At 52.3% G+C, this 27,413-nt stretch overlaps 10 protein-coding genes across 10 annotated transcripts; 2 read left to right on the forward strand and 8 right to left on the reverse strand.

Moving 5' to 3' along the window:
* Positions 1 to 256: 256 nt before the first annotated feature.
* Positions 257 to 4,887, reverse strand: POX_e06442 (uncharacterized protein; the record flags this gene model as incomplete). The annotated part of the gene is made up of 3 exons (XM_050115263.1): positions 257 to 469; positions 537 to 734; positions 799 to 4,887. The coding sequence occupies 3 exons, from the start codon at positions 4,885 to 4,887 to the stop codon at positions 257 to 259; spliced, it is 4,500 nt and encodes a 1,499-aa protein (XP_049967723.1).
* Positions 4,888 to 5,441: 554 nt separating this feature from the next.
* On the forward strand, positions 5,442 to 6,014 carry POX_e06443 (uncharacterized protein; the record flags this gene model as incomplete). Its single annotated transcript, XM_050115264.1, has 2 exons — positions 5,442 to 5,458; positions 5,555 to 6,014. The coding sequence occupies 2 exons, from the start codon at positions 5,442 to 5,444 to the stop codon at positions 6,012 to 6,014; spliced, it is 477 nt and encodes a 158-aa protein (XP_049967724.1).
* A 574-nt stretch (positions 6,015 to 6,588) lies between these two features.
* On the reverse strand, positions 6,589 to 7,364 carry POX_e06444 (uncharacterized protein; the record flags this gene model as incomplete). The annotated part of the gene is made up of 3 exons (XM_050115265.1): positions 6,589 to 6,804; positions 6,927 to 7,084; positions 7,211 to 7,364. The coding sequence occupies 3 exons, from the start codon at positions 7,362 to 7,364 to the stop codon at positions 6,589 to 6,591; spliced, it is 528 nt and encodes a 175-aa protein (XP_049967725.1).
* Positions 7,365 to 9,152: 1,788 nt separating this feature from the next.
* Positions 9,153 to 10,630, reverse strand: POX_e06445 (uncharacterized protein; the record flags this gene model as incomplete). The annotated part of the gene is made up of 7 exons (XM_050115266.1): positions 9,153 to 9,364; positions 9,430 to 9,766; positions 9,848 to 9,941; positions 10,018 to 10,105; positions 10,180 to 10,273; positions 10,376 to 10,411; positions 10,601 to 10,630. 7 exons carry the CDS (start codon positions 10,628 to 10,630, stop codon positions 9,153 to 9,155), a joined length of 891 nt encoding a protein of 296 aa, XP_049967726.1.
* Positions 10,631 to 12,713: 2,083 nt separating this feature from the next.
* Positions 12,714 to 14,131, reverse strand: POX_e06446 (putative carboxymethylenebutenolidase; the record flags this gene model as incomplete). The annotated part of the gene is made up of 6 exons (XM_050115267.1): positions 12,714 to 12,868; positions 12,975 to 13,086; positions 13,154 to 13,405; positions 13,549 to 13,700; positions 13,814 to 13,897; positions 14,071 to 14,131. The coding sequence occupies 6 exons, from the start codon at positions 14,129 to 14,131 to the stop codon at positions 12,714 to 12,716; spliced, it is 816 nt and encodes a 271-aa protein (XP_049967727.1).
* Positions 14,132 to 14,438: 307 nt separating this feature from the next.
* Positions 14,439 to 14,747, reverse strand: POX_e06447 (uncharacterized protein; the record flags this gene model as incomplete). Its single annotated transcript, XM_050115268.1, has 1 exon — positions 14,439 to 14,747. One exon carries the CDS (start codon positions 14,745 to 14,747, stop codon positions 14,439 to 14,441), a length of 309 nt encoding a protein of 102 aa, XP_049967728.1.
* A 114-nt stretch (positions 14,748 to 14,861) lies between these two features.
* POX_e06448 (Delta(24(24(1)))-sterol reductase) lies at positions 14,862 to 16,834 on the reverse strand (the record flags this gene model as incomplete). The annotated part of the gene is made up of 5 exons (XM_050115269.1): positions 14,862 to 14,873; positions 14,936 to 15,153; positions 15,224 to 15,555; positions 15,620 to 16,666; positions 16,797 to 16,834. The coding sequence occupies 5 exons, from the start codon at positions 16,832 to 16,834 to the stop codon at positions 14,862 to 14,864; spliced, it is 1,647 nt and encodes a 548-aa protein (XP_049967729.1).
* Positions 16,835 to 17,838: 1,004 nt separating this feature from the next.
* On the reverse strand, positions 17,839 to 20,129 carry POX_e06449 (uncharacterized protein; the record flags this gene model as incomplete). The annotated part of the gene is made up of 2 exons (XM_050115270.1): positions 17,839 to 19,797; positions 19,875 to 20,129. The coding sequence occupies 2 exons, from the start codon at positions 20,127 to 20,129 to the stop codon at positions 17,839 to 17,841; spliced, it is 2,214 nt and encodes a 737-aa protein (XP_049967730.1).
* Positions 20,130 to 20,990: 861 nt separating this feature from the next.
* POX_e06450 (uncharacterized protein) lies at positions 20,991 to 23,588 on the forward strand (the record flags this gene model as incomplete). Its single annotated transcript, XM_050115271.1, has 2 exons — positions 20,991 to 21,485; positions 21,543 to 23,588. The coding sequence occupies 2 exons, from the start codon at positions 20,991 to 20,993 to the stop codon at positions 23,586 to 23,588; spliced, it is 2,541 nt and encodes an 846-aa protein (XP_049967731.1).
* Positions 23,589 to 25,093: 1,505 nt separating this feature from the next.
* On the reverse strand, positions 25,094 to 26,978 carry POX_e06451 (uncharacterized protein; the record flags this gene model as incomplete). The annotated part of the gene is made up of 3 exons (XM_050115272.1): positions 25,094 to 26,690; positions 26,761 to 26,812; positions 26,882 to 26,978. 3 exons carry the CDS (start codon positions 26,976 to 26,978, stop codon positions 25,094 to 25,096), a joined length of 1,746 nt encoding a protein of 581 aa, XP_049967732.1.
* Positions 26,979 to 27,413: the final 435 nt, after the last annotated feature.

Consider the following 27,413-nt stretch of genomic DNA (forward strand, 5'->3'; position numbering starts at 1 on the left):
GATATCAAGTATCCACGAAAGGCCGCAGCAGAGCGAGCATAACTCGCAAAAAATCCAAAACGATCATGATGATTACGGTGCTCATGACCGTTCAAATGCATCATCCTCCATCGTGTTCAAATACATAAGAAGCATTTTCGAGCATCGTGCATCGTGTCAAATCATGCAGAAAATGGGATTGACTCCGGCGGCTCATATGCAGAGTAACTGAAAACCGCAAAAAGAAATCGACGTGCTGTTCGGAAATGTGGGATTCCTAGAGAGGAGCCGAATATTCGCTCATAATCTTGCGGGTGTAATGCATCATCCGAACCAGCCAGTCAATGAGCGCAGGGCTCGGGTTGTTCTGGCTGTCCTGAGTGGCGGTGATGTAAAAGCCGTGCAGGCGCTGACCGAGCTTGTTCATCGTAATCGGTACGACTTGGCGCAAGTCCTCATTCATCACAAGCGACATGCGCACGGAGGCGTTCTGGCGAGGCAAGGTTCAATCAGCAAACACGAAGCTGTGTGCAGCTTGGGGGCTGTTGGAGACTTACCTGTCGAGATTCGGGATCCACTGTGGTCAAAACAGTCTCCAACCACTTCAGACGCTTGCCAACATTGGTGTCCAGAGCAACCGTGACAGCCACAGCGACCGAGAGGTTCAGCATCACATTGAGATTGAGCATGTACTCTGGGTCAATGCGGACAAAAACCCGATCGAACAGATCAGCCTGGCGACTGGATTCGATCCACTAGAAGAAATCGTTAGGTAAGGAATCTCGTGATATAGGCTCTCATGTATCGCCTGAAACATACCTTGAGTGTCGCGGCTTCAAAGTTGTTTTCTCCAAAGAAGAGCTTCATGATGGCGGCCATCTCGTTATCACCTGGGGGCGGGCCAGTAACCGGGCTTTGTCCAAGCAAAGCTGTCACCTTTCCGGAAAGATCTTGCAGCGCAGCCGACAACTGCTCGATCTTGGCGTGATCGGTCAGGCGTTGAGCCTCGTAACGCTGCAACTGAGCGCTGAAATGTCTCTCCAAATCAGCTTCCACCTTCTGGTTGTCACGAGTGACCCTCTCGGCCAGCGGTGAGATAGCACCCTTGACAGCGGCATCAATGCTGGGCGACAGTTTCTGAATCACAGAATCCGAAATGGTCTTCATCACAGCGGGCTGCTGGATGGCCGCGTTCACGGCCTTTGGCAAAGCCTGGCGCAGTCCGTCGTTGAGCGCACCTCCAAGCTGCTGGGAGACGGCAGCACCGAGCTGCTTTCCAACTGCGGCAGTGGCAGCATCGCCAAGAGCAGGGAGAACATCGCTCTGGATGCTGGTGGACACAATCCTGGCCAAGTTCTTCTCCACGTTGTCCGACAGAGTGCTGGACACCAGACGAAGGACCTGGTCCTGCTTAGCAGACGACGCAGCATCCCAGCTGCGTCGATCGTCGTCGAATCGGCGGTAGAGAGATTCGAATTCATGATTCAGGCTCTTGTTGAACTCGCGTGAAACAGTGTCCTGAATGCTCCCAAGATACTTGTTGAGGATTTCATCAGAGACACCACCACTGGAAGGAGCAGGTGGGCTGTTGGCTGGAGCGCTACGCTCGACAGTCTCGGTTGAGGTCTTTGGCACGACCGCGGATGCAACGAGGGTCTGATCCCTGGAAGAAGACGCGGGCTCAACAGGAATTGCGGCAGCGGCTTCTTTGCCCTTGCCATTTGTCTCTGGAGCAGCAGCAGCAGTCTTCTTCTTCTTTTTCTTGTCAGCCTTCTCGGCGCTGGCAAGAGCCTCAGATTGATCCTTAATGGCGTCCTCGGTGACCTTCTTCTTGCTGGGGAGCTTGGTTGGCGAGGCGTTGCGTGCGTGGATAATTCCTGCGGTGGTGTCTGCAGTGTCGGCCTTCTTAATCGGTTCCTTGGTCGAACGTGACTGGATTGATGCAGTGTCGCCGTTGATAGATGGATCATCAGCAACGTGACTGGGGAAAGTCTGAAGTTCAGAGATGGAGATAGATCCAGCTTCTAACCCATCAACAGCACGAATGACCTTGTTGTCGTCAGTCCAGCCCAGATCTTCCTTCTTGATGTTCAGGCAAGTCACGCCACGCGAGTGCATGACATAAAGTTCGAAGAGACCGGTCTCTTCGGTGCCACGCTTATCAGCGGCGGACTTGGTAATGGGCAGAAGCTCCAAGCTTCGGAGCTCACCCTTAGATTCGAGCGAGATTTCTCGGATTCCGCTCAGGCAAGCGGTCGAATCGGGCTTTGGCAACCCGCTCTCTTTGTCTGTAGCGGCTTTGATGAAAGCTGCTTGAGACATGGCAGGCAAGTTGTAACGCGGCGCAGAGAGATGGAGGAAGTAAATGGAGTTGCGAGTTGGATGTCCCACGACGATAATGCCCGACGAGGGGTGATAAACAACACTGCAGATGGCGTCTGACTCATTTTCGTGCGGGAACTTGACCTCCTCCACAGCCTGACCCAGCCCAATATCCCAGAGCTGCAAGGTGTGGTTCTGCTTGAGGCCAACCAAGATGTATCGAAGCGCGGATGCTCGCGAATATGGGCGGAGCTTGTCGAGGAACAGCACCGACGTGGGCCACGACTTTTCCGCGGGCGAGCCAGTGACAAAGGTGTTCAGTGGAACTCGGACCTCGGATGGGGCTTGACTTTCCAGCAGAGAAGGTTTCTCAATAATGTCGCTGATATCCCAGAAACGAAGACGTCCAGTCTTATCAAGGGAGGCAATGACGGTGTCATCATCACTGAAGACAAAGTCCTTTCCAGCCTTTCCAGTCGAAATCTTCAAAGCACGCTCCTTGAAGAATTTCTCAGTGTTCACAGTGCGCTGGGAGCCAGAGACACCGTAGGCAGGAGACATGGCCGCCTTGGGAGAGATCACGTAAATATTCTTGCCACGACCGATGGCGAAGAGGTCGGGGTGACGAGAGCTTCGCTTGGCGCGCGTTTTCAGCTGGCCACCAGAAGTGTTCTCGTCAGAGGCAGGGAAAGGTGGGAAGATCAAGCTTTCGCTTTCCAGAGCATCGAGCTCAAACAGATCCTTGCCAGCACGGGAGATCAATGCCCAGTACACAGTACCGCTGACGGCGATACCAAGGATAGCCTGAACGTCAGACTGGCCCGATGTCGCGTGGTTCGTGCAGAGGGCAACATTGAAAACACGGTCACGAGTGGCACGGAAAACCTGTCGGTCACTTCCATCGTCCTGGCGAATAATTCGAATACCACCAGTTTTCGCCAGGGCATACACGATATACTCCGAGGTCGCAGCAGTCAGCGAACGATCTAATTGATCGAATTCCTTCTTCAGCCGAGCGATATCCATAATACCATCATCACGGAACTCCGCAAGCTTGCCAGTCGAAGGCTTCACTGTGATGGAAATGAATGGCTTGAGAGGGAAGTTGTAGACAGACACGACACGTTCCTCCTCCTTCTCGGCACTGTCCTCAGCACTTTCCCAGCTGTCCACAAGAGCTTCGGCGGCTTCATTTCCAGGTGGCACAGCCACTGTCGAGGGAGCCTCGGTCACAGTAACCTTTGTGGGTTGGGGGGTAGTATCAGGCTCGGGGGACGCTTCAGCCGGGGATGCCTCCATCTCGGCACGAAGGTCTTCAGCACGACTGACAGTCTCGCGCATATGATTGCGAAGGGCTGCCATCAGATCACTGGACTCGGTGGGCTTGGTGGATGGGATTTCAACATCCACCGCCGTCTTTTGGTGAGCCGTGTCGGTACCATGAATACTACGTCCAATTTCGTCCACTAGGCGACTGACAACGTCGTTCATAGCCTCGCGCTGCTCGGGGAGCAGGACTGGAGACTTTGCGCGCTTAGGGCGACCCATCGACGGAGCCCGAGGGGCGGCAGAAACAGTGGGCTCGAGAGTGGCTGAGATATTGACCTTTTCTTTCTGGGTCACTTCCACAACGGGGCCCTCATTCTCAGATCCTGGCTGCGGAGAGCTGTTTCGTGGCGAAATAGCTGCGAGCTGATCGAATGGATTGACATAGGTAAATTTGGAGTCCTTTGTGGGAGATGCGACCGTTTCCGGCACCACGACTTCCGCAGGAGAGGCGTCCACAATTTCCATGATAATCTCGTCGCGACCACCACGCCCCGAAGTTCCATCGGACACCTGCTGAGAAGAAGGCGATTGAACACTTGGAATCAGTACAGGGGCCTGCGCCACTGCAGGACCAGGCTGAGCTCGGTTCAGAAGACGCAGCAACATGTCCTGGGTGTTGTCGCTCGGACCCTCGGACTGAGCAGGCTGCGCTGGGGCTGGGGCTGGTGCTCCGACTGAAGCGCTTGAGGGCTCTGCAGGAACTGGCTTCTGGCCAAAGAGAGAAGCAACCAAGTCTGACGCGGAAATATTTCGTCCGTGCGACGGGGTACGCTCTGGGACCGGGGATCGTGCCTGATCGGGGGCGATCGAACTAGCTTGAGAAGCAGCGCCTGAGCCCTGGCTGAACCTCAGCAAATTGAGCAGGTTTGCTGCGCTATCCTGGTTACTTTGCGGACGAGGTGGCTGCGACGAGTATGGCTGCGGCTGCTGATGCTGCTGCTGTTGCCATTCGACGCGTGGAGTCGCCACATTCGGGCTGAGAATATCGGATCCATGGTGGGGAGGAGTATTCGCAGGAGAGGGACTATGAATAGCGGAGGAAACCGAAGGATGACGGTATCCATGCAACTGAGGATGGGGGAAGCTCTGGCCATCATATGGCTGTTGCTGCTGGGGGTGAGGCGGAAACATGCCCTGAGGGTAAGAATGCTGCTGCGCCTGCTGAGGCCGCGGATAATGAATGTTCTCTTGGTTAGCACCATTTGGCCGAGGGCGAATGCTAGCCAGCAGGGCCTGGAGATCATTGGGGGTGGACATTTCTGCCTCGCGCCGTGGATGACAGGCGACCTCCGCACGAACCCCAAGCTTTGCAAGCTGTCAGATAGCTCTCTTTCGAGAGATCAAGGAGAGAATATCCTATTCAGGATGAAGCTAAAGTAAGGAGTGATAAAATTGAGCTAGTTTCGAAAGAGTTGATGGAAAGGTTGTTGACTTGAAGATGAGTGAAGAGAACGTTGTGCGAGTGTGGAAACGGAAGAAGATGGCCAATTTGGAGAGAAGAAGCGGAACGGTGGCTAGTGCGGTGGCTAAAACGCACGGTATGTATGCAACGGTAATTACCGGGCGGTGCGTCACGTCACTCGTGCAGAGTGCAGGGCCGGGCTGTGGATTCAGGCGGCGGAAGAAACGACGATAGTGAATTCCAACGGCCGTGAAAACCTTCACAAGAGTCTCGCGTTCAGCTCCTCTGGCCTTTGGCTGAGCTTTTTTTTTTCTCTCTCTGGAGAACGTCCCTTCATATTTTATCACTGCCTATTACTATCAGAACCAGTTAGGTCCGGTCTCCCCGCTCTAGACTGGCGTCATCCACCATGTTCTGTCTCCGCAGGTAAGTGAAGGGATCTTCTTGACCATCTTAGATGTAACCTACAATCACTGGCCCATGAGAGAATATGCTCTGACTGTGACTCTTGCACAATTCTAGCTGGCTGCCTTTGCTCTTCATCCCCACTAATGCCTCGCCATTATTCATAATCTCCTTCATCGCCCTCACCTACATCATCCACCGGCCCTGCATCTACTGCTCCGCCCTGTTGTTGATCCTCTTTGTATCATCTTGTCACTGGTCCGACAGATGTATTTTCGATCTGCGCAGTAATTGGTTTGCGCCCCGATACAGCTCAGCGCCTGTGGAGTCCTTCGTTCCCAATAACGCCACGACAGAGGTCCCGGTACCTGGTGACGGATTGGCAGAGTTCGTCTTTGATACATTCAACTCCACCGCGAAGGCATTGGCAGGTGCTGTACTTGAAAGTGCACAGCAACGACTCGGTGTGGAATCCAGACCAGAGGAGTGGACGGGAGTAGGCTTGGAATGGCTGCGTAGCCTCACGGGCCGTCGGGAGTGGACTTTGCCCTGTGTGGATGTGAAGGTGCGGTTATGATCGAAGTCAGACAGAAAGATGTTGGGGGATTTTTTTTGTTGAAGAGGCTGTCCACTGTCGCTGTTTGATCCCCATGGAGGAAATGTGGAAACTGGCGGGTGAAAAGGCCATTTCGAACGTGTTGAGTGGTCGATTTATAGGGTTTCTCCCGACTCATATACCACCCCATCCCTCAAGCAATCTGCCAGACACGGCAGAAGTGATTGATATAATTTAGGACATCCACGATCCTTACCCACTCCTCTGGAATTCTCAAACAACAAATGAATGGCATTCCCAGCTTAAGATCAACTTGTCTCCAGACCTGTCCACTAAATGTCCCCGAAAGTACATGAAATATTACGAGACTTTACTACAGCGACCCCGAGTCACCACCACCAAAAATCAAAGCTCATATTTCAATCTGATCCCAGAACTTAAGCTATGAAAATAATTCCTCCATCCCCTTTCTCACCTTGATTCCCAGATCTCCACTTTCCCAACTTACTAAAACCCCTCTGCTTATCCCCCACCTTCTCCAAGATGATATGTTAGGAACCTGTGGTATCCCCCCATCATACCTGGTTCTCCAGACTCAGACCCGCGACATGGTCGGGGTAGGAGTAGAGCCAGGACTCGGGACAACCGTCAGCGTCAAGTTCTCCAAGAACATAGGGCGTCGAGAAGTTGCCGATTGACTCATAGACAAATGTGCTGTCAAAGAGTCGGTGTCCTTCGTGTCTTGAGTAGCGGCGCACAAGCCACTGAGAAGACTTCCCAGAATAGGGATACAAGCACCGCAAGCACAAATCTGCATCGTTTCGATGTCAGTCCGAGGTCCCCGAAGCAAGACCATCAAGTTGCGTCTGAATATTGCGCTCGTAGCAGCAACTGAAACCCCGGTAAGGTGGAGATCTAGTAGGATTGACCAACCTCTTGAAGACCGGTTGTCAGGCATTGGGCCAAATTGATCAAGCTTCCAGTTTGCAGGGCTTTGATAATACAATTAATTGTAGGGCCCACATTCAGGCATGTTTGGATGTTGCAACCCGGTGGGAGAAGCGCCACGGCACATTGATTTTGCTCGAGCACTTTCAGTCAAAAAATTAGTATCAGAGATTCGAAGTGGATAGTTTGAGTGGGTACGCCGCCATGCTGGGACGTTGAGTCCTCTCCAAACGCCGATGAAACACTCGGATAAAGCCGAAAGATCTTACGAGTGAGGTCCGTCTTCGCACTTGCACATTTGGAGACAGGAGAAGGGGCAGCGGAGATCGCAGGGCCAGTGTGCGAAGAGGCCATGGACATCTCGGCACAGATGGCACTGGTGGCCAGACCTGCCGCCACGAGAACAGTAGAGAGGAAGCGCATGTTGAGCAAGTCGGATATGGATGTATTGCTGATTTCTGGGGAAACTGGAAGAATCGTGCGCGTTGGATCAAGAAGAACGAGTGCTTGACGAGAGAAAAAGAGAGAGAGATCCCTGGAATCAGCGAATGCCTTGATATCTGGATCACTTCGAGTTGAGTGGTCAACAGTGTTGGATTCCCTGCTATTTATCCTTCCTGATGGACGCCACCAGTTTGGAAACGTTGGATCAATTGGATTACTTCCTTGCCAATGCCAGCTTCCGAGCATGCTAGAAACTGCATCCCCGATTGACACGATATTCGTTTAATACTCAGGTCCTCACACGCTAGGTAGCACTGACCATCCGAATTCCCCTCAACCAACAAACACAAGAGACCAGCCAGATTTGCAGATTTCCTACGCCCCCGGACAATCCGAGGGGCTGTGGGTGATATTCTTTACGATCGACTGCAACATCTGGCAACTCCATGTCTCGAGTGAGGAGCAATTCTGGATAGAGGTAACACGGATTTGGTGATATGATCTTGATCGATCATACGTAGTTTGTACAAAGCCTCTTTGGGTGGTGGATATACTTATAGACCGATCTGTCGATCTAAGCATTCACACTTCAAGTCTGAAGTAGCTTAAATTGAACCCACTAAGGAGAACTTGGCAAGGATCTACTCGGAAGCACTCCAACATGCAGCCCTCCTATGAGAAGTTGCACAGCATTTCTCCACCACCAACGTCTTGTTTTGTGCGATGTTCGGGACGTTTTGTTCAACCCAGTTGGCACAGCACGGCAATGGAGTCTACCTATTACTATTCTATCTTTTTCATGGGGTTCCTATCTGGGCAATGACTGTCCTCGGTCGGCTCAGGTATTTCCCTGGATGGGCTGCCTTCTATACGCTCTAGCGGAAATTGAATCCAGATCATGCGCCGGGACTAGGTGTTTCGTTGGTCGACTCAGATACGTTGTCCCAAATCCAAACCTGCGACGATGCTCTTTCTCGCCAATCTTATTCTCCAATTGCCGACTACCAGGCACCTTTCGACTTGATACCCTGTGTAGACATGCACACCGTCAAATGCCCGCAGGCGATGGAGTTCCACATACAGCGCTCACATTCACCGGGTAACGCATAACGAATACAGACATCCCGTGTCCTCGAATCAATGATTCATACTCAAAATATGGAACATGGATTATTAGCTAAATACATGACGAAGAGGTATCCGACAATGGCAGTAATAGGTCGCATGAATAGCACGCCAAAAAGAAATTCAAAAATCAAACATGGGTACCACCCCGTGTAGAGTCGCATCGAGACCACGTACAATAAGATCAAAGGTGGCAAGGTATACCCTGAATCCCATGATACAAGATGTGATAAAGGTACTCAATGTCAAATGTCAACAAAAGCAAGACATGCAGCCTCCCTGGTAGTAGAAAAAAAAAGGCTGGAAAATTGGTGGGTACTCGGGCAGATATAGGCTGGAAAACGATAGCAGTCGCAAAGGATCGTGAAACATGACCCCGTCTCACAACGTCAATCGAAAAGCGTTGAGTCCGCTCGACGGTGACGTTGAGAGTTTGTCACGAAGGGGAGCGAGAAGGGCATCTCCACTTCTCAGAGACTCGTAGAGCATGAAGTTCATGTATGCGTGGGACAAAGACGAAGCGAGGAAGCGAGAGTGGTGTGGCTGCATGTAATGAAGAGACGTCAAATATCATCAGGTTCAAAGTCGATCCGTTTCTTTAATTTGTTTTTTTCTGTTTTAGTGTCATTTTTGGGTGTTCTTTTAATTGTAGCCACTGCCGACGGGCAGAGGCCAGTCATCCTCGGTGATGCTACTCCAGAAGCCCCAGATGGTGACAACGGAAAGGAGGGTGAACAAAGTCTCGAAAAGAGCGCCGTCGATTTTTCCGGACGTGGCCTGACACAAGTGTGTACTGATCACATATTGGAAGATTTGACCAATCGCAAACAGCAAAGCCGCGCCGACCAGGTAGACTGTGACACGGGCAGTTAGTTCCAAAGATGCGCTCTACATTCGGAGAGAAATCAAGGTGACGTACGCATCGGACGGACTTCACCCAGGACTCGCAGTACGAGAACGGTCTCGAGCAGGAAGAAAAGAACCAGGCAGACCAACGGGAACAGCTGGTACAGCACATACAGGCCGATATTACGATTATTGCCGTCTCCAAGACTGCTGTCGAAGTGGCCAGTCCACGAGAACCCAGTGTCAAGGGCAATGTATCCCGTGCCGATGAAGAGAGCGATCGCAGACGCTGAAATCAGTCCGATGGAGGCTGGAGTCCCATCGTCGATGAGTTGGAAGCCCACGAGCGCGTTCATCAAAAGAATCCAGACGGTGGCAGTGATGGCCGCGAGATGAACTGCCGTAAACCCCTAGCCAATCGTCAGAATTATCGGCGACAAGTTCATATTAATGCGAGGGCACCCCCTCCCAAATATGCGCCATCAACTTACCTTTCGCACATTTTCCGCCAGTGGAAACCCGCCGACGGTAAAGATCTCACAGATTTCAATCACCACGTATCCGAGTAGGAAAAGTTGCATCTCTCTACAGAACAGCATCAGCATGGGCGAATTACTTTCTTTTGCGCAATCAAGCTTGTCCTCCTCCGGAATAAACATACCGTCGTCCCACAGCAGCATGTTTCCGATCCGACCTCCACAGCAGCGCAATCGTCACCACGATGGCCAGGAAGGCTAAGATGATTGAGCCTGTCCAGCAGTTAGTCAAGCCGCGGTCGAATGCATTCGGCGTAATCGTTCTTCGTGCAAACGTGGATGCGTACCCAGATTCGCAAGATGGCGATCTCCGCTCAAGGGAATGCCGGTCAAAACACATCCTCCGTAATTAATGCCAGGCGGCTGATTGGGTTTGAAAAGCTGCATGCGACGGAGAGGGGGACCCGGTCAGTCTCAGTTCGGCTGGCGCAGGTTCACAGTCAACCGCGCTCTTTCAGGGAGGAATCAGAAGGTCTCACGAACATTGCAGACAGGTAATGTCGAATCGCGACAGAAGTCCTACTCATAGATTCAACAATGAGCTTTGGTTGAGTTCTTTTTTTTTCTGTTCCTTTGGAACTTCAATTCGCCCGTCTCGTGGTCATCTTGCCGTTGCTGATGGCGCTCCGTTTTAGGCAGCCTGCGCTGCCGATTGGGCAAGAAGCTACCAACCAAGGACCCTCCGGCGCAACGTCGCTGAGCACTTACATGAAAGTTGCCAAACTGTGTTGAGCCCATGATGACTTGCGAAGCTCACGGTGACCTGTCACGAGCAGTTCGACGGGCAGGAAGAGAGTCTGGAATCTCTTGCGGAACTTCTCGTCCGTCAGTCCGCGGGGGGCAGTCTCCGGGTCGGCCCTTCTGAGGGATCACGCTGAGTCCCCTGGCCCGTTGATAAGGTATCGGTCGCGATTGCGAAGAGAAACGACCGTAGAGTTCGAGGTCCGTTAGGTGTGCAGAGCGAGCGTGCTTAAGACGATGCGTGAGATGGAGAAGGTCGAGAGGAATTCGAGGTCGTCGGGAGTGGAGTTGGCCGAAGCGTGGATTGGCGATGGTTCTGGTAGTCTTGGAGACCGTGCTGGCGCTCTCTCTTAGTGGCACCTTCATCACACCTCAGTTCTCAGGCCAACGGAAGCTCGAGCAGGGAATCGGCCACGCTAACTGACAGCCACTAGCCTCTTTTGTAGATTCCCAGCCCTCGGACCTGAAGATTTTAATTAAAACTCGGGCCTATGAGACTTTGTTTCCTGGTCATGAGTCTTTTCCATGGTGTGGTGCTATTTGAATGTGATTATCTTTTTCTTTTTTCCTTTTTGGTTCACCTTCGCTTCTCTTCCATCCCCCTCTATAGCAGGAAGCCTGAAAGTTGGGTCCAGTATGTGGCGAAGAACATTGCGCGCTGTACGCAGTAACGCACTGTTCGGCCAGGGACCGGCTCGTCAGGTTCCACGGTCGTACCCGTCGACACGGCGGGTACCTGTCCATGGGCGAGCCCAACTTGGGTGACTAAGAATAGGCAAAGACGATCGCCGGATCTACTCCTTCTACAGTCGGAGTCTACATGTGGTGGACTTGGAGAAACATGAACACATGGACTCTATGATTCCTGAAACACTCGACAGGACACACTCATGAAAAAACAGCCCCCGATCGATGCGAGTCCTCTCTTCTATCTTGATGAAACCGCATGCCCCGGTGTATTATGATTATCGACTCTAGTCGCCCGTCCACTCACCACCATGCCGTCCGAGACAAGTGTTTCGGCTAGTCCCTGAAGGTACATCGCCCCAAAGTCTATGACGATGCCACTCGGCTTCCTCAGGCATCTGCGACCGAGTTCAGGTCCAGGAGAGCACAGCGCGCACGTCAAGCAATGCGACGGACCTCCCCGCATACTAGTAGAATTGCCCGGTCATTCTCACGGCTGAGCCGTCGTGGGGCATGTACATGTGTAGCTCAAGTATGCACTGCAGCCAGGAGAAGCATGCAGTGGGTTGGTGTACGGAGATGATTCAACGGACTGGCCAGCTCTGAGAAAGGGTTCTGGATCCATTCAAGGTTCAGTTCCCACATCTTCCACGGCTTCCGATCAGCCACCCCCGCCGAAGCTGCACAAGCGGTGGCCTTGCTGGCTTGCGCATTGCGGTCAGTCGCAGTGACTCGGTGTGGGTTGAAGCGACTAGATAGACGTCTACATAATACTGTACGCCTAGATTCTAATATGAAGCTATTCCAAGTACACACCAAATGATTGAACAGAAAAATCAAAAGATCCAGGATGATTCCCGATCGGGTCGGCCTGGCGACCATCTACGATCTCCCACATATTAATGGTGACAACAGTCTTGGCGCTACCACGATGATCGCAGAATTCCAATTTCGTCATCCTTCACTCCTTCAATGGATCTCGAGCGTTCGCGACAATGTGAAATCTCCACAGGCATATTTGACCCAATGAGCCCGATCATCTCATGCTACACGCCTATGTCTGATCTTGCTTGGCTGTCTCTGTCCCCTACCAGTACACAACTGTGTATATCCCCTTACTAAATCAGCATTTCGGAGGCGCCACACTCTACATTTCATTGCTGGGTTAACGTGAATTCCGAATATGACCCTTTGCTCCATGACGATTCCCGCCAATTCTATTTTGATCACCTGACTCCTCGACTGAAGTTGATGTCCTGGCCATCCTTCTTGGGTACCACAACCGTTTAAAGAGCCTTCAACAGTACCCACATGAGGGTGAAATTGAGAGTTTGAAACACCCCAACTTAGTAACCTGGCATATCGGGTCGCCGCCCTTCGTATCCGCCCACGCTTAGCACACATCCTCAATCACCTGCTTCTTTCCATCATGCTCGCCAAGATCAAGCTTCAACGTACGGCCGAATAATTCCAACAGCATCTCGAAACAAACCTTGGTAATGGCCGGGTCGTACCGGCCCTTGCTGAGCTCATCGCGAATGAAAGCATCTGTTGAAAAAGTTTAAAGGGGTTAGTCCAAGCACAAAGCGGATATTAACATGCACCGCCAAAGTCAATGAAATTTTTCAAGTTTGCCCACAAGTGCGCGACTTACGCTGTGCCCAAGCAACTTCATAAAAACCGAAGATCACGCCTTTCTCGTGCAGTGTCTTCCGGATCAAGTCACGGCCCTCGGGGGGAACGTGGTTGTCATTCTTGCCGAAGATCTGCGTGCGAGTTTGACGATATTTAGTAAACCCCATGTCGAGCCGGGCACAGGAGCGGTTTCCTCACCATCAACAGTTCTCCCTGGATGTCCCCCGCTCGTTCCAGACTGTCGTCGTTCTTGCCTTGAGCGAGCGTCTTGCTGTGGATGTCAGTGGCAAAATAGCACACAGCCGCCTTGACTCGACTGTCCAAGGCGCAGCGATAAGCCAGATGGCCTCCGAGACACATTCCAGTCGCACCGATACGGCCATTGCAGGTAGGCAGTGACAGCAAGTGATCAACCGAAAGGCGAGCATCTTCGTCATAGGCAGCCAGTTTCTATTCACGATATCAGGTCAGCGGTCTGATATGAGTAGGAATCGGTGCGAATGGAAGGACGCCCGAGCCGTAAAAGAATACTGTAAAGATTTGGAATGCACAACCGCACAAGAAGATGCACATTCGCGAATTTCAAAACATACCTTGGTAATCTTCCACTTGTTCCCATTATCGGTGTCCTCGGCGTCGTACTTGAGCGGCTCCGGGCCCGTAAATTCATGATAGCTGGATGGAGCAGCGCAGATGTAGCCCTGACCGGCGATCTGGCGCGCGAAACGGGCCACGGGACCAGTAACTATGATTTTCCAAGATATCCCCGAAATGGTCAGCTATTTTTCCAAAGGAGAACCAGCTCGGATTTGAGCCATCATCAAGAACCACCCATCCAGGTGGGCTGATCACTCTCACCTTGGTAGATTTCGCTGAAGATAACTACTCCCGGGAACCGAGCATTAGGATAGCCCGGAATCGTGGGGTGGAACACGTAAATGCCTAGTACAATTGAATCAGCAATACTCGAGGAAGATCTTTGGGCTGTATATATCAAGTTGGCTGAATCTGCAGCTTCGGGATCACCCATTCGATACGAACAGATACATGCTCATGGTGGAGGGGGAACAGCTCGGCTTGCTGCTATGTGAGTTTCATAGGACATGAATACTTACGCATTGTCCCCTGGCCGTCGGCCGTGGTGGGGACATCCACATGAGATTCTTGGATCAGCATGCTGCTACTCTATATTCTCCGTATTTCAAAGTTCTCTCTGAACTCGGATGAAGCCTGTTTGGGCACTGAGCTAAGTCGGAGCTCGAGGTTCATGCCCGCAGCTCGCCAAAAACTGGGTTTATCGATAAGACAGCGGGGGAGCTCTCGTCATCTGACCAGGGCGGGCCAGAATCGGGGGCGGCTGGTTCCACGGCTGTCTTGGTCTAGAAGACGCTTCCTCTCTTCACGGAACCGATGCTTCGTGTTATAAGGACAAATTATCGATTTCGAAAACCCTTGAATTAAGAAATCGCGATATGTTCCAAACTCAGAAAAATGGTCCAAGCTTTGAAGGTGACCATACTTGGCTCGTTTGGCGTAGGATGCTCATGCGGAGTCCCTTGTACCAAATCCTTTGCCGTGCAACAGCCTCCCGCGCGGAGTACGTAGGATGACAGAGATGGGCGGTGTACATGACCATGGAGAAGAAATTTGGAAACAAAATGGTGAATAATATACACGAAGCGAGCCACTGGACTGCCATGAACAAGCCAATCAAGGCTCTCAATCCAGTGGCATAGATTATAACATAATAGCTCGAGTCGTCTCCGATCCGAGACAGCGCGGAACAGGTCATACAGAAAATTTTGAACGGGCTGCCGAGGAGACGTATCTGCCTTGGGAGCGCATTTACATGTCGAATCTACCATATGCCGGGGGGCTTGGTAGGAAACGAGAATTAGATGGCGATTTAGAAGACGTACTGTATGAAAAGGCCATTAGCACAGGTTTAGAGACATGATGAAACAAAGGTCCATGACTTACAGGGATGAAGAGGTAAGGAACCCGCTTCTCGTACTCGGTCCAAGTCTCACCGTACTTGATCCGGCAGCGCTGAATGTCTCGTAGGGCACGATGAGCGATCATGCAAGCGAAGAACACCGGGTAGAACCAGGGGAAGGCGCTGGAAAACCCGGTGATGAGACCCCAGTTCAGTGCGAAGTAGAGATCGCATGTGTAGTGAATCTTGCGGGCCTTGCCGTCTGTTGAATACGTGAGTAGGAAGTTCCATCAGGATGGAAAGAGCAGCACACGCAAGAGATGTCAACTTACACCACCCATCGATTAGAATCTTGGAACCGTCGGCGGCAGTCAGGGTCTTCGGGTTCTTCAAAGTCTGCCAGGGCAGCTGGGGGAAAGCCTTGCGGTTCACCATTGTGCCACGTTCCTGCTGACGGAAGCGATTCTTTTGACTGTTGGTCGTATCCCAGACCCAATAGACGAAAAGATAAGCAGTGTACAAGAAGGCCAGGAAGAAACGGTTCCACCGATATTCGGAAGGATCGTGGTTAGCCAAATAGATGGTGCAGTGGCAGTAACTCAATGGGACACCAGCCAGATTCCAAAAGATCAGCATGAAGCCCCACTTCTCATAGTACATGTCCCTGTCATGCATGTGTTAGTCACTTTCACGAAAAGTATATAGGAAGCCGGCGACCACGGTCTTACCAGGTGGACACAATGCACTCCTCGCCCTTGGAGCAAGCGTTGGCATAGAGGAAGTGCGCCATGACGAGGAACATGACCTCTCCCGAAACGTAGCCGTAGTTCTCGTACTGACGGGCCGCAGCACCCATCGACAGACCCAACAGGATATACCACGGCAGGCGGACCTCAAAGAACATCTTAAAGTCCAAAATGCCAAACATGCGAGGGTTCAATTCCGCTCCCATGAAGAAATCATAAATCGGCGAGCCAGTCATCCGGTGCTGCTGTCCACGGTAAAGGGCCGAGAAGTACGCCACGAAAGAGACCAGGAAGCCCGACAGAATCGCAACACTCAAGAGAGGGCCGAACTCGTCAATGATGGTGTAAAGCTTGAACAAGCCGGTGAAGTGAAGGAAGAGCGCCACCGCAATGCTCGTGTAGAAGGACCAAACACCAGAGCAGTAGTACGGGAGTTGCTTTCCCCCCGCGTGAGGCAGCGGGCGTCCAGAGACAGTCACACCAGGCAGGAGAACGTAGCAGGCGCCCTCAAAGATGAAGAACACCCAATAGATAGTCCAAGCCTTCAACGAAGGGTATGCGCCAGTGTAGACCAGGTTGACCATGTGAGTGAAGAACTCTCCATAGGTCTGCCCCTCAGCCCGACGGGGGAACTTGCCATCGTAATACGTCGCACCAATCCACATATAGTACATGAGAATTGGGAACCCGATCATCATGGCAAGGACTCCCGGCGAGCCACCAAACTCGTAGTGTCCACTGTAGTCAATCTTGGGGTCTAAGCCCTCCACCCAACCATCGACGATGCGCGATTCGGGCTTGACAGAGCCAGGTGCAGTCTCTTCCTTGGCCTCGATCTTGACGATGGGACTTTCCTCCCTCTCGTCCTCGGAAGCCATTTTCGCAGTGGTACGGCGTCGTGCAGATGACTTGGTCGATGCGGTCTCCGAGGGCGTTTCGGACACGTCTCTTTCGCTCATGTCCAGAGCCGGGGTTCTCCTCGTGGAACGACGACCGGGAGTTTCAATATAACCGGGACGCTCCATTTTTCTAGCGTGGAATCACAGTAATCAGCACAGTCGAAAGGAAGAGACACGGGCACGCGACGGACTCAATTGCCTTAAGTACTCCGACACAGGGGGGGGGTCCCTATACTCGGTAGAAGAGGGCAGGCACTCACTTGGGGGTCTTCCCCGTTTGGGAGCGGGTCAAAGTCATGATGGCCTGGACGGAAGTCCGATATCCGAATGGCAGGACAGCAAACCGAGGGAAGCGGACCCGAGCAGGGAAGAAGGCGACGAAGAAGGAGAGAAGGGGTCAGGAAGTCGAAGCAGTAGGGAAGAAAAACAACCCGATTGTTTAGACGTACAGTACCGTACCTTGCATGGCTCTTGGTGTGGTGTGTATTGCCAAGCATACGCGAGCGGGCCCCATTTCCAGTTTTCATCGAATGGGCGAAGATTTTCTGAGTATCATCGCCGTCCCTTACCATAAGCATACAACCGGCGCATGCTTGTTCCGCCGGTTACTCTCCCCCACATGATTTTGAATACATCGTCGGCAAGACCCTGCCGACGCTCTTGCAGATGTTCATGCTTGTTCTACCCTGGGCCATTACCAAGGTCGTGTCCCGACAACGACCCGGATCCTCCTCTACTGAGTGGATCCTCTCGCTGTCCCCTGCCTTGTGTGAAGATTCCCACTACTCTACATAGGGCCCTTGTACATGCGAGGCTCGTCGGTATCGATGTATTTACGGGTCCATGAATCCAATATCAGTAATGCTGTACACCGGAGTTGATGAAGGCCTCTGAGGATCCGGCGAGGTCCACTGCCGCCCCCCAACGGCCTACAACTTGGCTAAAGCGATGAAAGTTTGGTCAACAGCGCTGAGGTCGGTGTTCATTGCGGTACAGCGGGTTGATAAATGTTTTCATTGATTTTGCTATATATTTCCAATATGCTGTGCGAATGACCGAAGACGCCCCAACGTAACAGCCAGTCGAACGGATCCCTCTCAGACTCAAGCTGGCGTATTAGTGACGGCAGAATGGATCCCAAAGAGCTTCGGTGATGGATTTATTTAACGGTGAGTTGTGACAAGTGAAATGCAACGCGCGAGTACGAACAGATAGTATAGAGCGGGGCGTCAGTCCTCGGCAAGATGTATGGCCAGTTTGCGTCGCGACAAGTGTGGAAAGTGCCCGCGCGACGAGAGAGGCTTAGGCTCCTCGATGACTGTTGGTCGACATCAACGTAATCTTGTTCTTCTTTTTCTTCTTGCTGCCCGCACCACCCCCGGATCCGCTTTGTGAAGCCGAAGGTCCGGGCAAGTGACTCTCCTGAGCACTTTGAGCCATGATCTCAGATTCCTGCCGAGCGAAGAGCTCGTCTTCCCAGCCCTGTAGCCACCCATCATGAGGCACTGCACGCTGAATTTGCTCATGCGGCGATGTCGGGGCAACGGCTGTGGTGCCCCAGACAGTACGTACCCCGGGGGGACTAGAAGAGGGAGATGCAAGTGCACCAAACTGGGTTGCACCGCGCGGAGGCGAGGTCGATGATGAATCAACGTCGAATTGAGGGATTTCACTGTTGTTCGTGAGAGGCTGAAAGTCCTGGGTGGAAAACGGAGCCTCAATGGCGCTACCGAAGCTGGGACGCTTCCGACGCGCGGCAGCCCATCTTTCCTCCTCCTCCTTCTTTTCCGCGCGGATACGATCTTTCTCTTCACGGGCCTCTTTGTCCCGATTCCGCTTGCGCCGCTTTTCAGTCTCGGTGCGAAATTGGCTCAAAACTTCCGGCACAACCACATCTCTCCAGTCACATTCCAAAAAGTTAACTTCACATCCTTGAGGCAGATGGCCTAGGTATTTCACACGCTTGCGGAGCTCATCATCAACGATGTGTCCCGTAGAAATGTGTTCGACACGAGGCAGAATGGTCGCGGGAAATAAAGCGTAGTCGCCGAAAGCTGCCTTGAGGATGCGGATATCGAGGGGCGAGAGGTAAAATTGGGGAAGAGCCTGGTAGAAATAGTATGGCTGGTCAGATCGGTGTGAGCCCTGCGAGTCCTTTCCCTTGGCTTTGTATTGTGAATTGGAGCGCAACTTGGAGATGTGGACATTGCTCAATGCATCAGACAAATCTGTCGGACCGTCTGAGACGGGTGTCACTCCGTCACTCGTTGTCGGCACTTCCAATGAACCAGTCGTTTGGGTAATATGAGTGCTCTCCCCTTGGAGAGCGTCGCCAGAAGCATCCACACTTTCGGACGCCACGGATTCAAGGGCCTCGCGTTCACTCCTTACGGGAAGTTGCCGGGAAATGTCAGGAGGATTTCCGATCCCACGGACTTTTTCTTTTGCTTCGTTGATGGCGCTGATGGCCTTGCGCGTCCACGTGTTCTCGTCCCCGAACATCAATTCATCTTCAATCTCCTGTTGGCGAAGATCTTCAATCTCGGCGTCATATTGAGAAAGCATATAATCCTGTCCACCTTTCATGATTCTAGAGTAGTCGGCAACCTCTGCCACGTGGAACCACGGAACATCATCCCCGGCAATCGGAGTCTCGGCACCATCGCGGGGAAGCGCAAGAGTACTACCAGGCTCTCGCTTGACTAGTCGCAGAACCACATCGCCACCCTCGACAGGAAGGTCTCCTTCTTGACCACGGAACCACCGGACTGGTCGAGTCTCAGATGCATAAATCGAATCCCAGCATATGGGACATTTCTTCCACCGCGGTTTCTTTTCGGGGACATGGTGGGTCTTCTCGTCGTCGGATGCATGCATATAACGTATCAAACAGGGCAGACAGAATATATGACCACAACGAGCCATTCGCGGTGCAACCGGTGTCGATAAGCAGATCGGGCAGCTAGCGGCCTGAGTCTGAGCCGAAACAAGGACTTGGAGCACGGAAGCCCAGTCTAAGTGAACGTCGGCGTTGGCAGCTTGAGCATGATAATTCTGCTCTGGTGACACAATAAACCTATAGTTTGCATGAACATAGCGGGCTTTATCGACCGCATGGTACCCTGATCCTGCCCCCCATGATTGATAGCGTCGAGCATTACGCGGCGGAGGCTGGTATTGCGGACGAGGTGGCAATGAAAAGTTCATCAAATGGGTAATGGACGTCTGTCCCTTGCGGCTATTTGCTGATCTCATGACGGCCTAGATGGGAGAGAGCACATTATTAGGTACATCTCCTGGTCGGAAGATTTTTCTCTCCTAGAACTGGGATCACCTACTGCTTCGCTGAACTCGTCATCATCCAGCAATCGGGGCTTTCTTTGCCGCTTGTGCTGACCCTTTCGGGCTTGGTTATTTCTTGCAGTGCCCAGAGCTTTCGAAGATGAATTGGTTCCCAGTGCAGCTGACCCTCCTGAGCGGCGTTGAGCGCTATGCTCGGCTGAGATGAGTGAATGGAAGCTTGAGGATGGGGTTGACGTGTTGGAGGTATTTACTGCTTTGGACGCAGCTTGGTTTTGTCCAGCAGCCGACATCTCCAACCTCGTGTGATTGAAAATATGGGATAACTTCTCTAGCTTGGAAGTACTCTCAGACGCAATCGTTGAGCTGCACTTGGAGGGATGAGAAGCCCGTTCGACGTCGCTAGAACCAGACTTGATCCGATAGAACAACGATCGACGTCAGACCCGCCAACTTAGACGTGACAACACCACCACTAATCAAGCACTCAGGGCCACTGCGTGAGAGGGTAGCAATAGAAAGTGCCTCGGAAGGCCATCTAAAGATAGACAAAGCGTCCAGAGACGTACGCCGATAAGATATCTCGCACTGTCGTCGAGGAGGGGCGCCAGGCATGACATCGTTGACACGTGCACGCTGACTCAGCCGATGCTGAATCAGCGCCGGGGCTCGGGCGGGCTCAGCCCACTGGAACTTAGCACCTTGCGGCAATCCAGCTTCGCTTCGACGAGAGTTAGTGAAAGACTACCTCATTTTCCCCCTCGTCTTCACAGTCAGCTACGCATCGACGTTAGCTGCCATCCACATTTCTTTCTTATCCACATTTGTGCTGCTGCTCAGGTAAAACCTATCCTTAAATTTGTCTGATTTTCAAAAGGGCTCACATCACTTATCATCTGTCTTGCTTTCAGTACAATCAATCTCAACTGATTTCTGCTGCCTTCTCTTTGATTCCAACCCACGTTTCAACTTTCCCACTCGGCCATCATGGCTGTGTAAATGGAGTTTGATGCTTCGAGCTTCCCTCTCAGCGCCTTGACGATCCTCAACCCGTGATCCACCGGGTGGCTCCCTTTAAGGCAGCGCGTGTGGATATACCGCAGAGGCAACACGTCCCTGAGCGCCTTGTCGAGATGAACCACCATTTGCCAGCAATGCCCCATGGGCAGCCACCCATGGGGCCACCGCGGAGACAGCAAGACTATTACAACGCAGCTCCTCCCAACATGCGCGCTCCAGCATACATGGGCTACCCGCCGCACATGAACGGACATTTACCTCCTGCCTACTCGCCGCAACAATTCCCTCCGTGGTATCCTCCTTACGGCCACATGCAGCAAATGCCTCCTCGTCCGTATCAAAACCCATATGGGCCAATGATCGTGTCCTCATACCCACAAGCACAGCCCATCATGGCTCCTACTCACATGCCCCATCACTCACTTCCTATGCAACCACGGGCGTCGACTCCTATGCAGCCCGCAATGTCTCCCTCGCTCTCCGCGCCACCTCCTCTCCAAGCTGAAATGCATGATCCTCATGTCATTATGCCCGTCCAGCCACAGCAAGTCTACTCGTCCATCTCCTCTCCACCGCGCTGGGAACCGAAGCCAGTCGTACCGGAGCTCGAGCCTGTCTTCACTCCGCCGGTAAGTCGATACAGACAACGATCTCTGTCTCTAGAATTTTGGCTGATCTTGAATCAGGTACCATGGGTTTCCACCCCGGACTTCAATTTCCCTCCGGCGTCATTTCGCCGGAAACACATCCGCCCAATGTCTGAGGGAGTTCAGTTTCCACCCAAGGATGGACGTTGGATCGTTGGTCCTCTCAAGGGCAAATATGTGAAGCCCAAGAATGCCCAACCGACTGTACCTGTCGTATCAGAGCCTCAGACACCCACCACTTCCGTACCTTTCTCAGATGGCCCATCCACTCAAGCGACTACGCCCACTTCCGCTACCCCTTCTTCCACTCCCAATCAACAGGCTCAGAGGAAGGATGCCAAGCCTGCAGTTCCGATTGTCCCAGTCATTCCAAATCTCCCAAGTGCGCCGCGCCGTGAAACTAAAGATGGCTCCAAAGCCAGTTCCGATGCATCAGGTTCCACGGAAATTCCTGCGGAGTCGGCCGTCTCGACATCTACTAGCGATCACACGACTGTTTCTGCTTCGCCTGCTCGCTCTGCACCTAAGTCGTGGGCCGATCTTGTTCGTAATAAGAATGCTGCACGTACAGCGAGTCCTGCTTCGCCAGAATTCAGTCCCTTGGGTGTGCAGAAGAATGAGTCTCTTGCCAATGTCCTGAGCAGTCTGGGCGAAGATGTCTCCCAGTACAGTGATAGAATTGCCTTCTTGGAACCCCGGGGATTGGTGAACACTGGCAACATGTGCTATATGAATTCCGTTCTTCAAATTCTAGTTTCATGTGTCCCTTTCCACCAGTTCCTCGACCTTGTTGGTCGACGTGCAGCTCACAGCTTTCATAGTGATATGCCGTTGATTGACGCGATGATTATGTTCATGCGCGAGTTCAACGTCATCGATGCCGCGTCGTCCGAGGAGCAGCTCAGGCTGCGGCTAAAGCCGAATGAGCTTGAACAGTATGGTGAAGCCTTTGTTCCCGAGTTTGTCTATGAGATGATCCGACAGCTTCCCCGTTTCCGCGATATGCGACGCGGCCACCAACAAGATGCTCAGGAGTTTCTAGGGTTCCTTCTTGAAGAGTTGCATGAGGAATGTGATCGCGCGGCGAAGCACGTTTCGAAGGCGCAAAATGCCAAGGAGACCGATGGTTCCGCATCTGTTCACGAGGCGGGCGGCGATGGTGAGTGGTTGGAAGTTGGCCATAAACAGAAAGCAGCTGTGACTCAATTGTCAGGCGCTATCACTGCGGAGACTCCAATCACCCGTATCTTCGGTGGCAAGCTGCGATCAGAATTCAAGGTACCTGGAAACAAAACCTCGGTCACCATGGAGCCGTACCAGCCCTTGCAGCTTGATATTGGAGCACCTGATGTCCACAATATCTTGGATGCGTTGAAGGGTCTTACCAAGCCCGAGAGCATTCAGGGCGATTTTAATTCATCTCGGGGGCCCAACGTCACTGCCACCAAGCAAATGTTCATCGAGACTCTGCCTCCTGTCCTAATTCTCCATCTCAAACGATTCCAGTATGATAGCATCACCGGTGCCACTCAGAAAATCTGGAAGAAGGTCGGCTATCCTCTCGATTTGGAGATTCCACGTGAAGTCTTCCCTGCCCATCGGCGCAACGCCCTTGCCGCTCAAGGTGGCTTGCCCAAGTATCGCCTCATGGGAGTCATTTACCATCACGGAAAGAATGCCAGCGGTGGTCACTACACGGTCGATGTGCGACGTCAAGATGGCCGTGAATGGATCCGCATGGATGACACTGTAATTCGCCGTGTTCGTAGTGAGGATGTCGCAGAGGCTGGTGGCGAGGAAGATCCAAAGGTACTTGCAGCTGCCCTTGAACAACACCGCAACGACAAGGTCCCTCGATCCAACATCTTTGAGAACATTGATCAAGATGAGCTGGATGCTTCTGAAAATGATAAAGGCTGGAGCCAAGTTAACGGCTCTGGCTCATTGGGGCATTCGAGCAAGAAATCCATCAACAGCATTGCCCCAGCATCCAACCCTTCCTCTGGCGTGCGGACCCCACTCGGCCGATATGGATATCGGGATAATCGCGTTGCCTACCTGCTGTTCTACCAGCGTGTCGCCTAGGTCATTCGAAATGGCGACGGTGAGATCATCTGTGGGCCTCGCGACGACATCTCGACATCTCAACCAACTGGTACTTCTTGGAGGCAAGGACAGTGCTCGTGAAATGCGCTGTTCTCATGTTCGTCTTGGAAGTACCTGCTCGTCCACTTCCCATAGTACCCTTTGCGACGGCACTATGCCTTGAAATCATGAAACCACCACGCAGCGCGTTAAATCGCTGCTCACAATCACGGGGTATCTCTCGAACCCCACCACATGCAGCTGAGTGCAGAGTTTTGTCGCCTCGTGCGACATTCTCACTCTGAATGCGTGGCCCACATGTATACGTGGGCACTATTCATCCCATCGGCGTTCAAACGCCACAATTACGCGCACGGCGCGGACGAGACGCACCTCGATTGAGCTTGAGCCGTGTGATTTATTATCGGAGGCACCTTTGGTGCGAATTGAGTCTATGAAATTATCTTACAAAATGCTCCCGAATGAAGGGGCTCTCATTTACGACTACTGCAATCCACCATACACTTGCCATGTCAATTTTTGCATTCGAATCCACAGTGTAGGATATTCTTTTTCCAAGCCCAATTCTCTTGACATCAGCCTATGATGAGCCTAGGGCACTTGTTGCTAGGTCACCCCTTGCGATACGTCAACCTGGGCGAGTAGCCTTCCTCCCTTATTCGCCGACCTGGGTTGGCGATTGCATCCGTTTAAGCGTTGTTCAAGGAGGGATTTATTTATGTGTGTCAAAAGTCTTGCCTTCTTGAAGAAGACTCTCATCCCTCCGGTATCTCGTGACTTTTGCCTCCTCGTGCGCTATTGCAATTCTTTCTGAGGCCCTGTTTGCGTACGAAACCTGCATCGATGGCACAGATTCCCCTGCTTTGTTCTCTCTTCTGCCTTTCACGTTCAACAGAGCTTGAATATGCAGTTCTATCTTTGAGAGACGCCGGCCGAAGGAGCATAGTGATAAGACCTTTGGCTGCAAGGCGCGGAATGACCCGTTTATCTTGATGATCTTCATCGATTCCAATTGTGAAGCGGTTCTTTGAAACTACAATAATGACTTTTTGCGAGCGTGTTCTTCCAAAGGTGACCAGTTAACGAGGATGGGGAGGGGTCTGGTATCATCTCTGGCGGTTGTGGCCTCAGTGGTGCTTTGATAAGTTTGTAGGTGGCGGATTGGTGAGGATGATGAAAATGAGACCTGGTGTTCTGGCTGATTTAGGGCTGTTGGCAACGATGATGGAAAGCTGGACGTTCTAGGAAAAGCATGTTTCTACACTGCAATGGCAAGAAAGGTGAAAAGGAGGTCTCACTTTCTTTGAAGAAAATAAAATGCGGTTGTTTCTCAATTGACATGACCGAATAGGTTCGTACAGACGGTCTTTGCCCAAGTGAATATCTTTGTAAAGCAGAATAAAACATGTGTAATAATACAGGGGTAATTGTGATTCGCATGATGCTGCAGTCATTTAAAACAATCAAAGAGGGGCCAAGGGCGGTCAAGCATGGAAAACAACCTCGTTGCTACCGTCGTCTTTCGTTGAAAGCATGACCGCTTCACCCGCCTCGTTTAGCTCAGTCTCGACGAATTCGAATCCCAAGGCGCGCCAGTTGAGCTCTTTGCGCCAATGGAGGCCATAGTACTCACGACCCTCAGAGTTAAGCTCTTGCTCCTTGAAGGCATCGTCGTCAGGGGTGGGCTTGACGACGGGCTCCGAAGCGATTCCCCCAGTAGGAAGACGGCCTTTACGGAGGAAAATCACAGCACGGAAGCGAGAGAGAAGCATGCCCATTGAGCAGCATACACACGGCTCGTGGGTAAGGTAAATGTCCAAGCCTGTACAGAGATATCCGCCCTGAGAGCGGGTGCGGATACGTGAGTCGGGAGATGCAGACCGATTGTCATGAGAGCCAGACGGCGATGCTTGGCCATCGACGGCACTAATGGGAAACGGATTCTCGTCCCAGGCGACGGCAGAAGACGCAGCCGGTAAAGACAGATCCTTTGGCTCATGCGACCATGTTGTTACCGACTCTTCATGCTTGCGTTTCTTAGGTGAGACGGTTGAGGCCATCGATTGCTCTGGCTCAGAAACGTTGGTGGTCTTGCTGTTTTCGTAAAGGAAATATGACTCGAGCGGGCTAAGCTGGTTGGACAGCTGTGGGTCAGTCAATACAACAGGAAGTGCTGGTTCCGATACTTCAGCCAGATCATCGTCTTCTTCACGGCGTCGGCGAGCAATCAGCTCCGCCGCACGCATCAAGGCATGCAAGTCTGGGCCCCCTTCTATATCCGCTTCATAATGGGATGTTGCCTGGGTGAGACCGTGGCCTAGAGTTCGATTCTCTTCGGGAGACAGAACGCCCTCTGCGCGAGCGAAGCGGACGTCACCAGCAACAGCGAGCACGGCTTCCATCCAATTCTCGGTTGAGTCACTTCCTTCAACCCACGCTCTGCTTTCCAGCTCCTGCTCGACGGTGGGATCCACGATGACGGCGCCTACGGCGCGCCCGCGGCCAGATGCTTGAGCCTCTTCAGCGACTTTGTGCGCAAGTGCCAAATAATGACCAGCTCTCGGCTGAATAGAGTGAAGAGTGCCTTTCAGAATTTGTGGAGGAGGTGCGATGCTTGCGCGAGGTGCAGCAGGGTTGTACACCACAGGCCACATCATCTTTGTCCATTGATCGGCCTGTTTGATGTTCAAGGGAGGGTAGATAGGGACTCGGGTCGTAAAGAGGCGAATTTGAGGGACTTGAGGTTCAGAAGGATTAGAATTTGTCGAAGGTAGAGCTGCCGGTTGCGAAGTGGGTGAAGAAGGTCCAGTAGATGGAGTCGCAGAGTCACGACGCGGGGGGGTTGTGGAGCTGCGACGGCGAGGCCGCGGCGCAAAGGGGGCGAGAAGCTCCAGCAAAGTATCTGCATCAGGGACAGGAGGTGGTATCATCACAAACAAGGTCTGCCCGTCATGCCATTCCGGGGAACTCTCGGCCTCAATAGCGGCGAGCAGTTTCTCTGGGATCATGTTACGTTTAGCAAAGCGGCGTAGGTGACCCATGGGAAGGCCTTCGTCACGGGGGAAATTGGAATCGAGGACTCTGTATTCGCGTTAGACAGTCTCATACTTTTGAATTTGAGTATTTTGTGGATTCGAGATTGTTGACTGACTTGATGACGCTCGAAGCGGACTTCACGTTGATCTCTGCAACAAATGCATCGGCTGTAGACGTCTTTTAGCATTCTTACGGGCGGCAGAACAACGAGGGAAATGGAAGCCTGAATATCATACCAAAGTCTTCCGGGGGCTGCGTCTCTTGTATGGTCTTGATGGGGATCACATTGCCCTTGAGAGGTTTGATGGCCCTGACGATCTCAGCTGCGTCCATCGTGAATGGCACGGTTTCGATTGCTCCCAGCGGGCTCAAGATACGCAATGCGGCTGGGAAAGCCACACAAGAGAGTGAAAAAGAGGCTCCCTCTCTAGCGCATTACGTGGCCGTGGAAGGAACTTTCTGATTGAGGCGTCAAACTGGTATCTTTTGCATGTCACGCGTCTCGTACGGTGACGCAAAGGAAGTTGGAGATTGCGGTCCCAAACATCGACGGTTGCCCTAGACCCCGCACCCTAAGCCCTACCTTCCTTTTTCAGTACATCTTGACTTGACCCCTCCTTCCCAAAGAGGTCCATCTTAAGTATGTATGAGTGGGTGGTTTTATACACTAAAATGCTACATTGCTACGGACAGTAGTATAGTATGTAGCTCTGAACTACACCCAGGTGCAGTCAAAGGTGTACTTTATATTGCGAAGCAGAGAGCAAT

Source organism: Penicillium oxalicum, chromosome V (assembly GCF_001723175.1).
Source record: "Penicillium oxalicum strain HP7-1 chromosome V, whole genome shotgun sequence".
Lineage (NCBI taxonomy): Eukaryota > Fungi > Ascomycota > Eurotiomycetes > Eurotiales > Aspergillaceae > Penicillium > Penicillium oxalicum.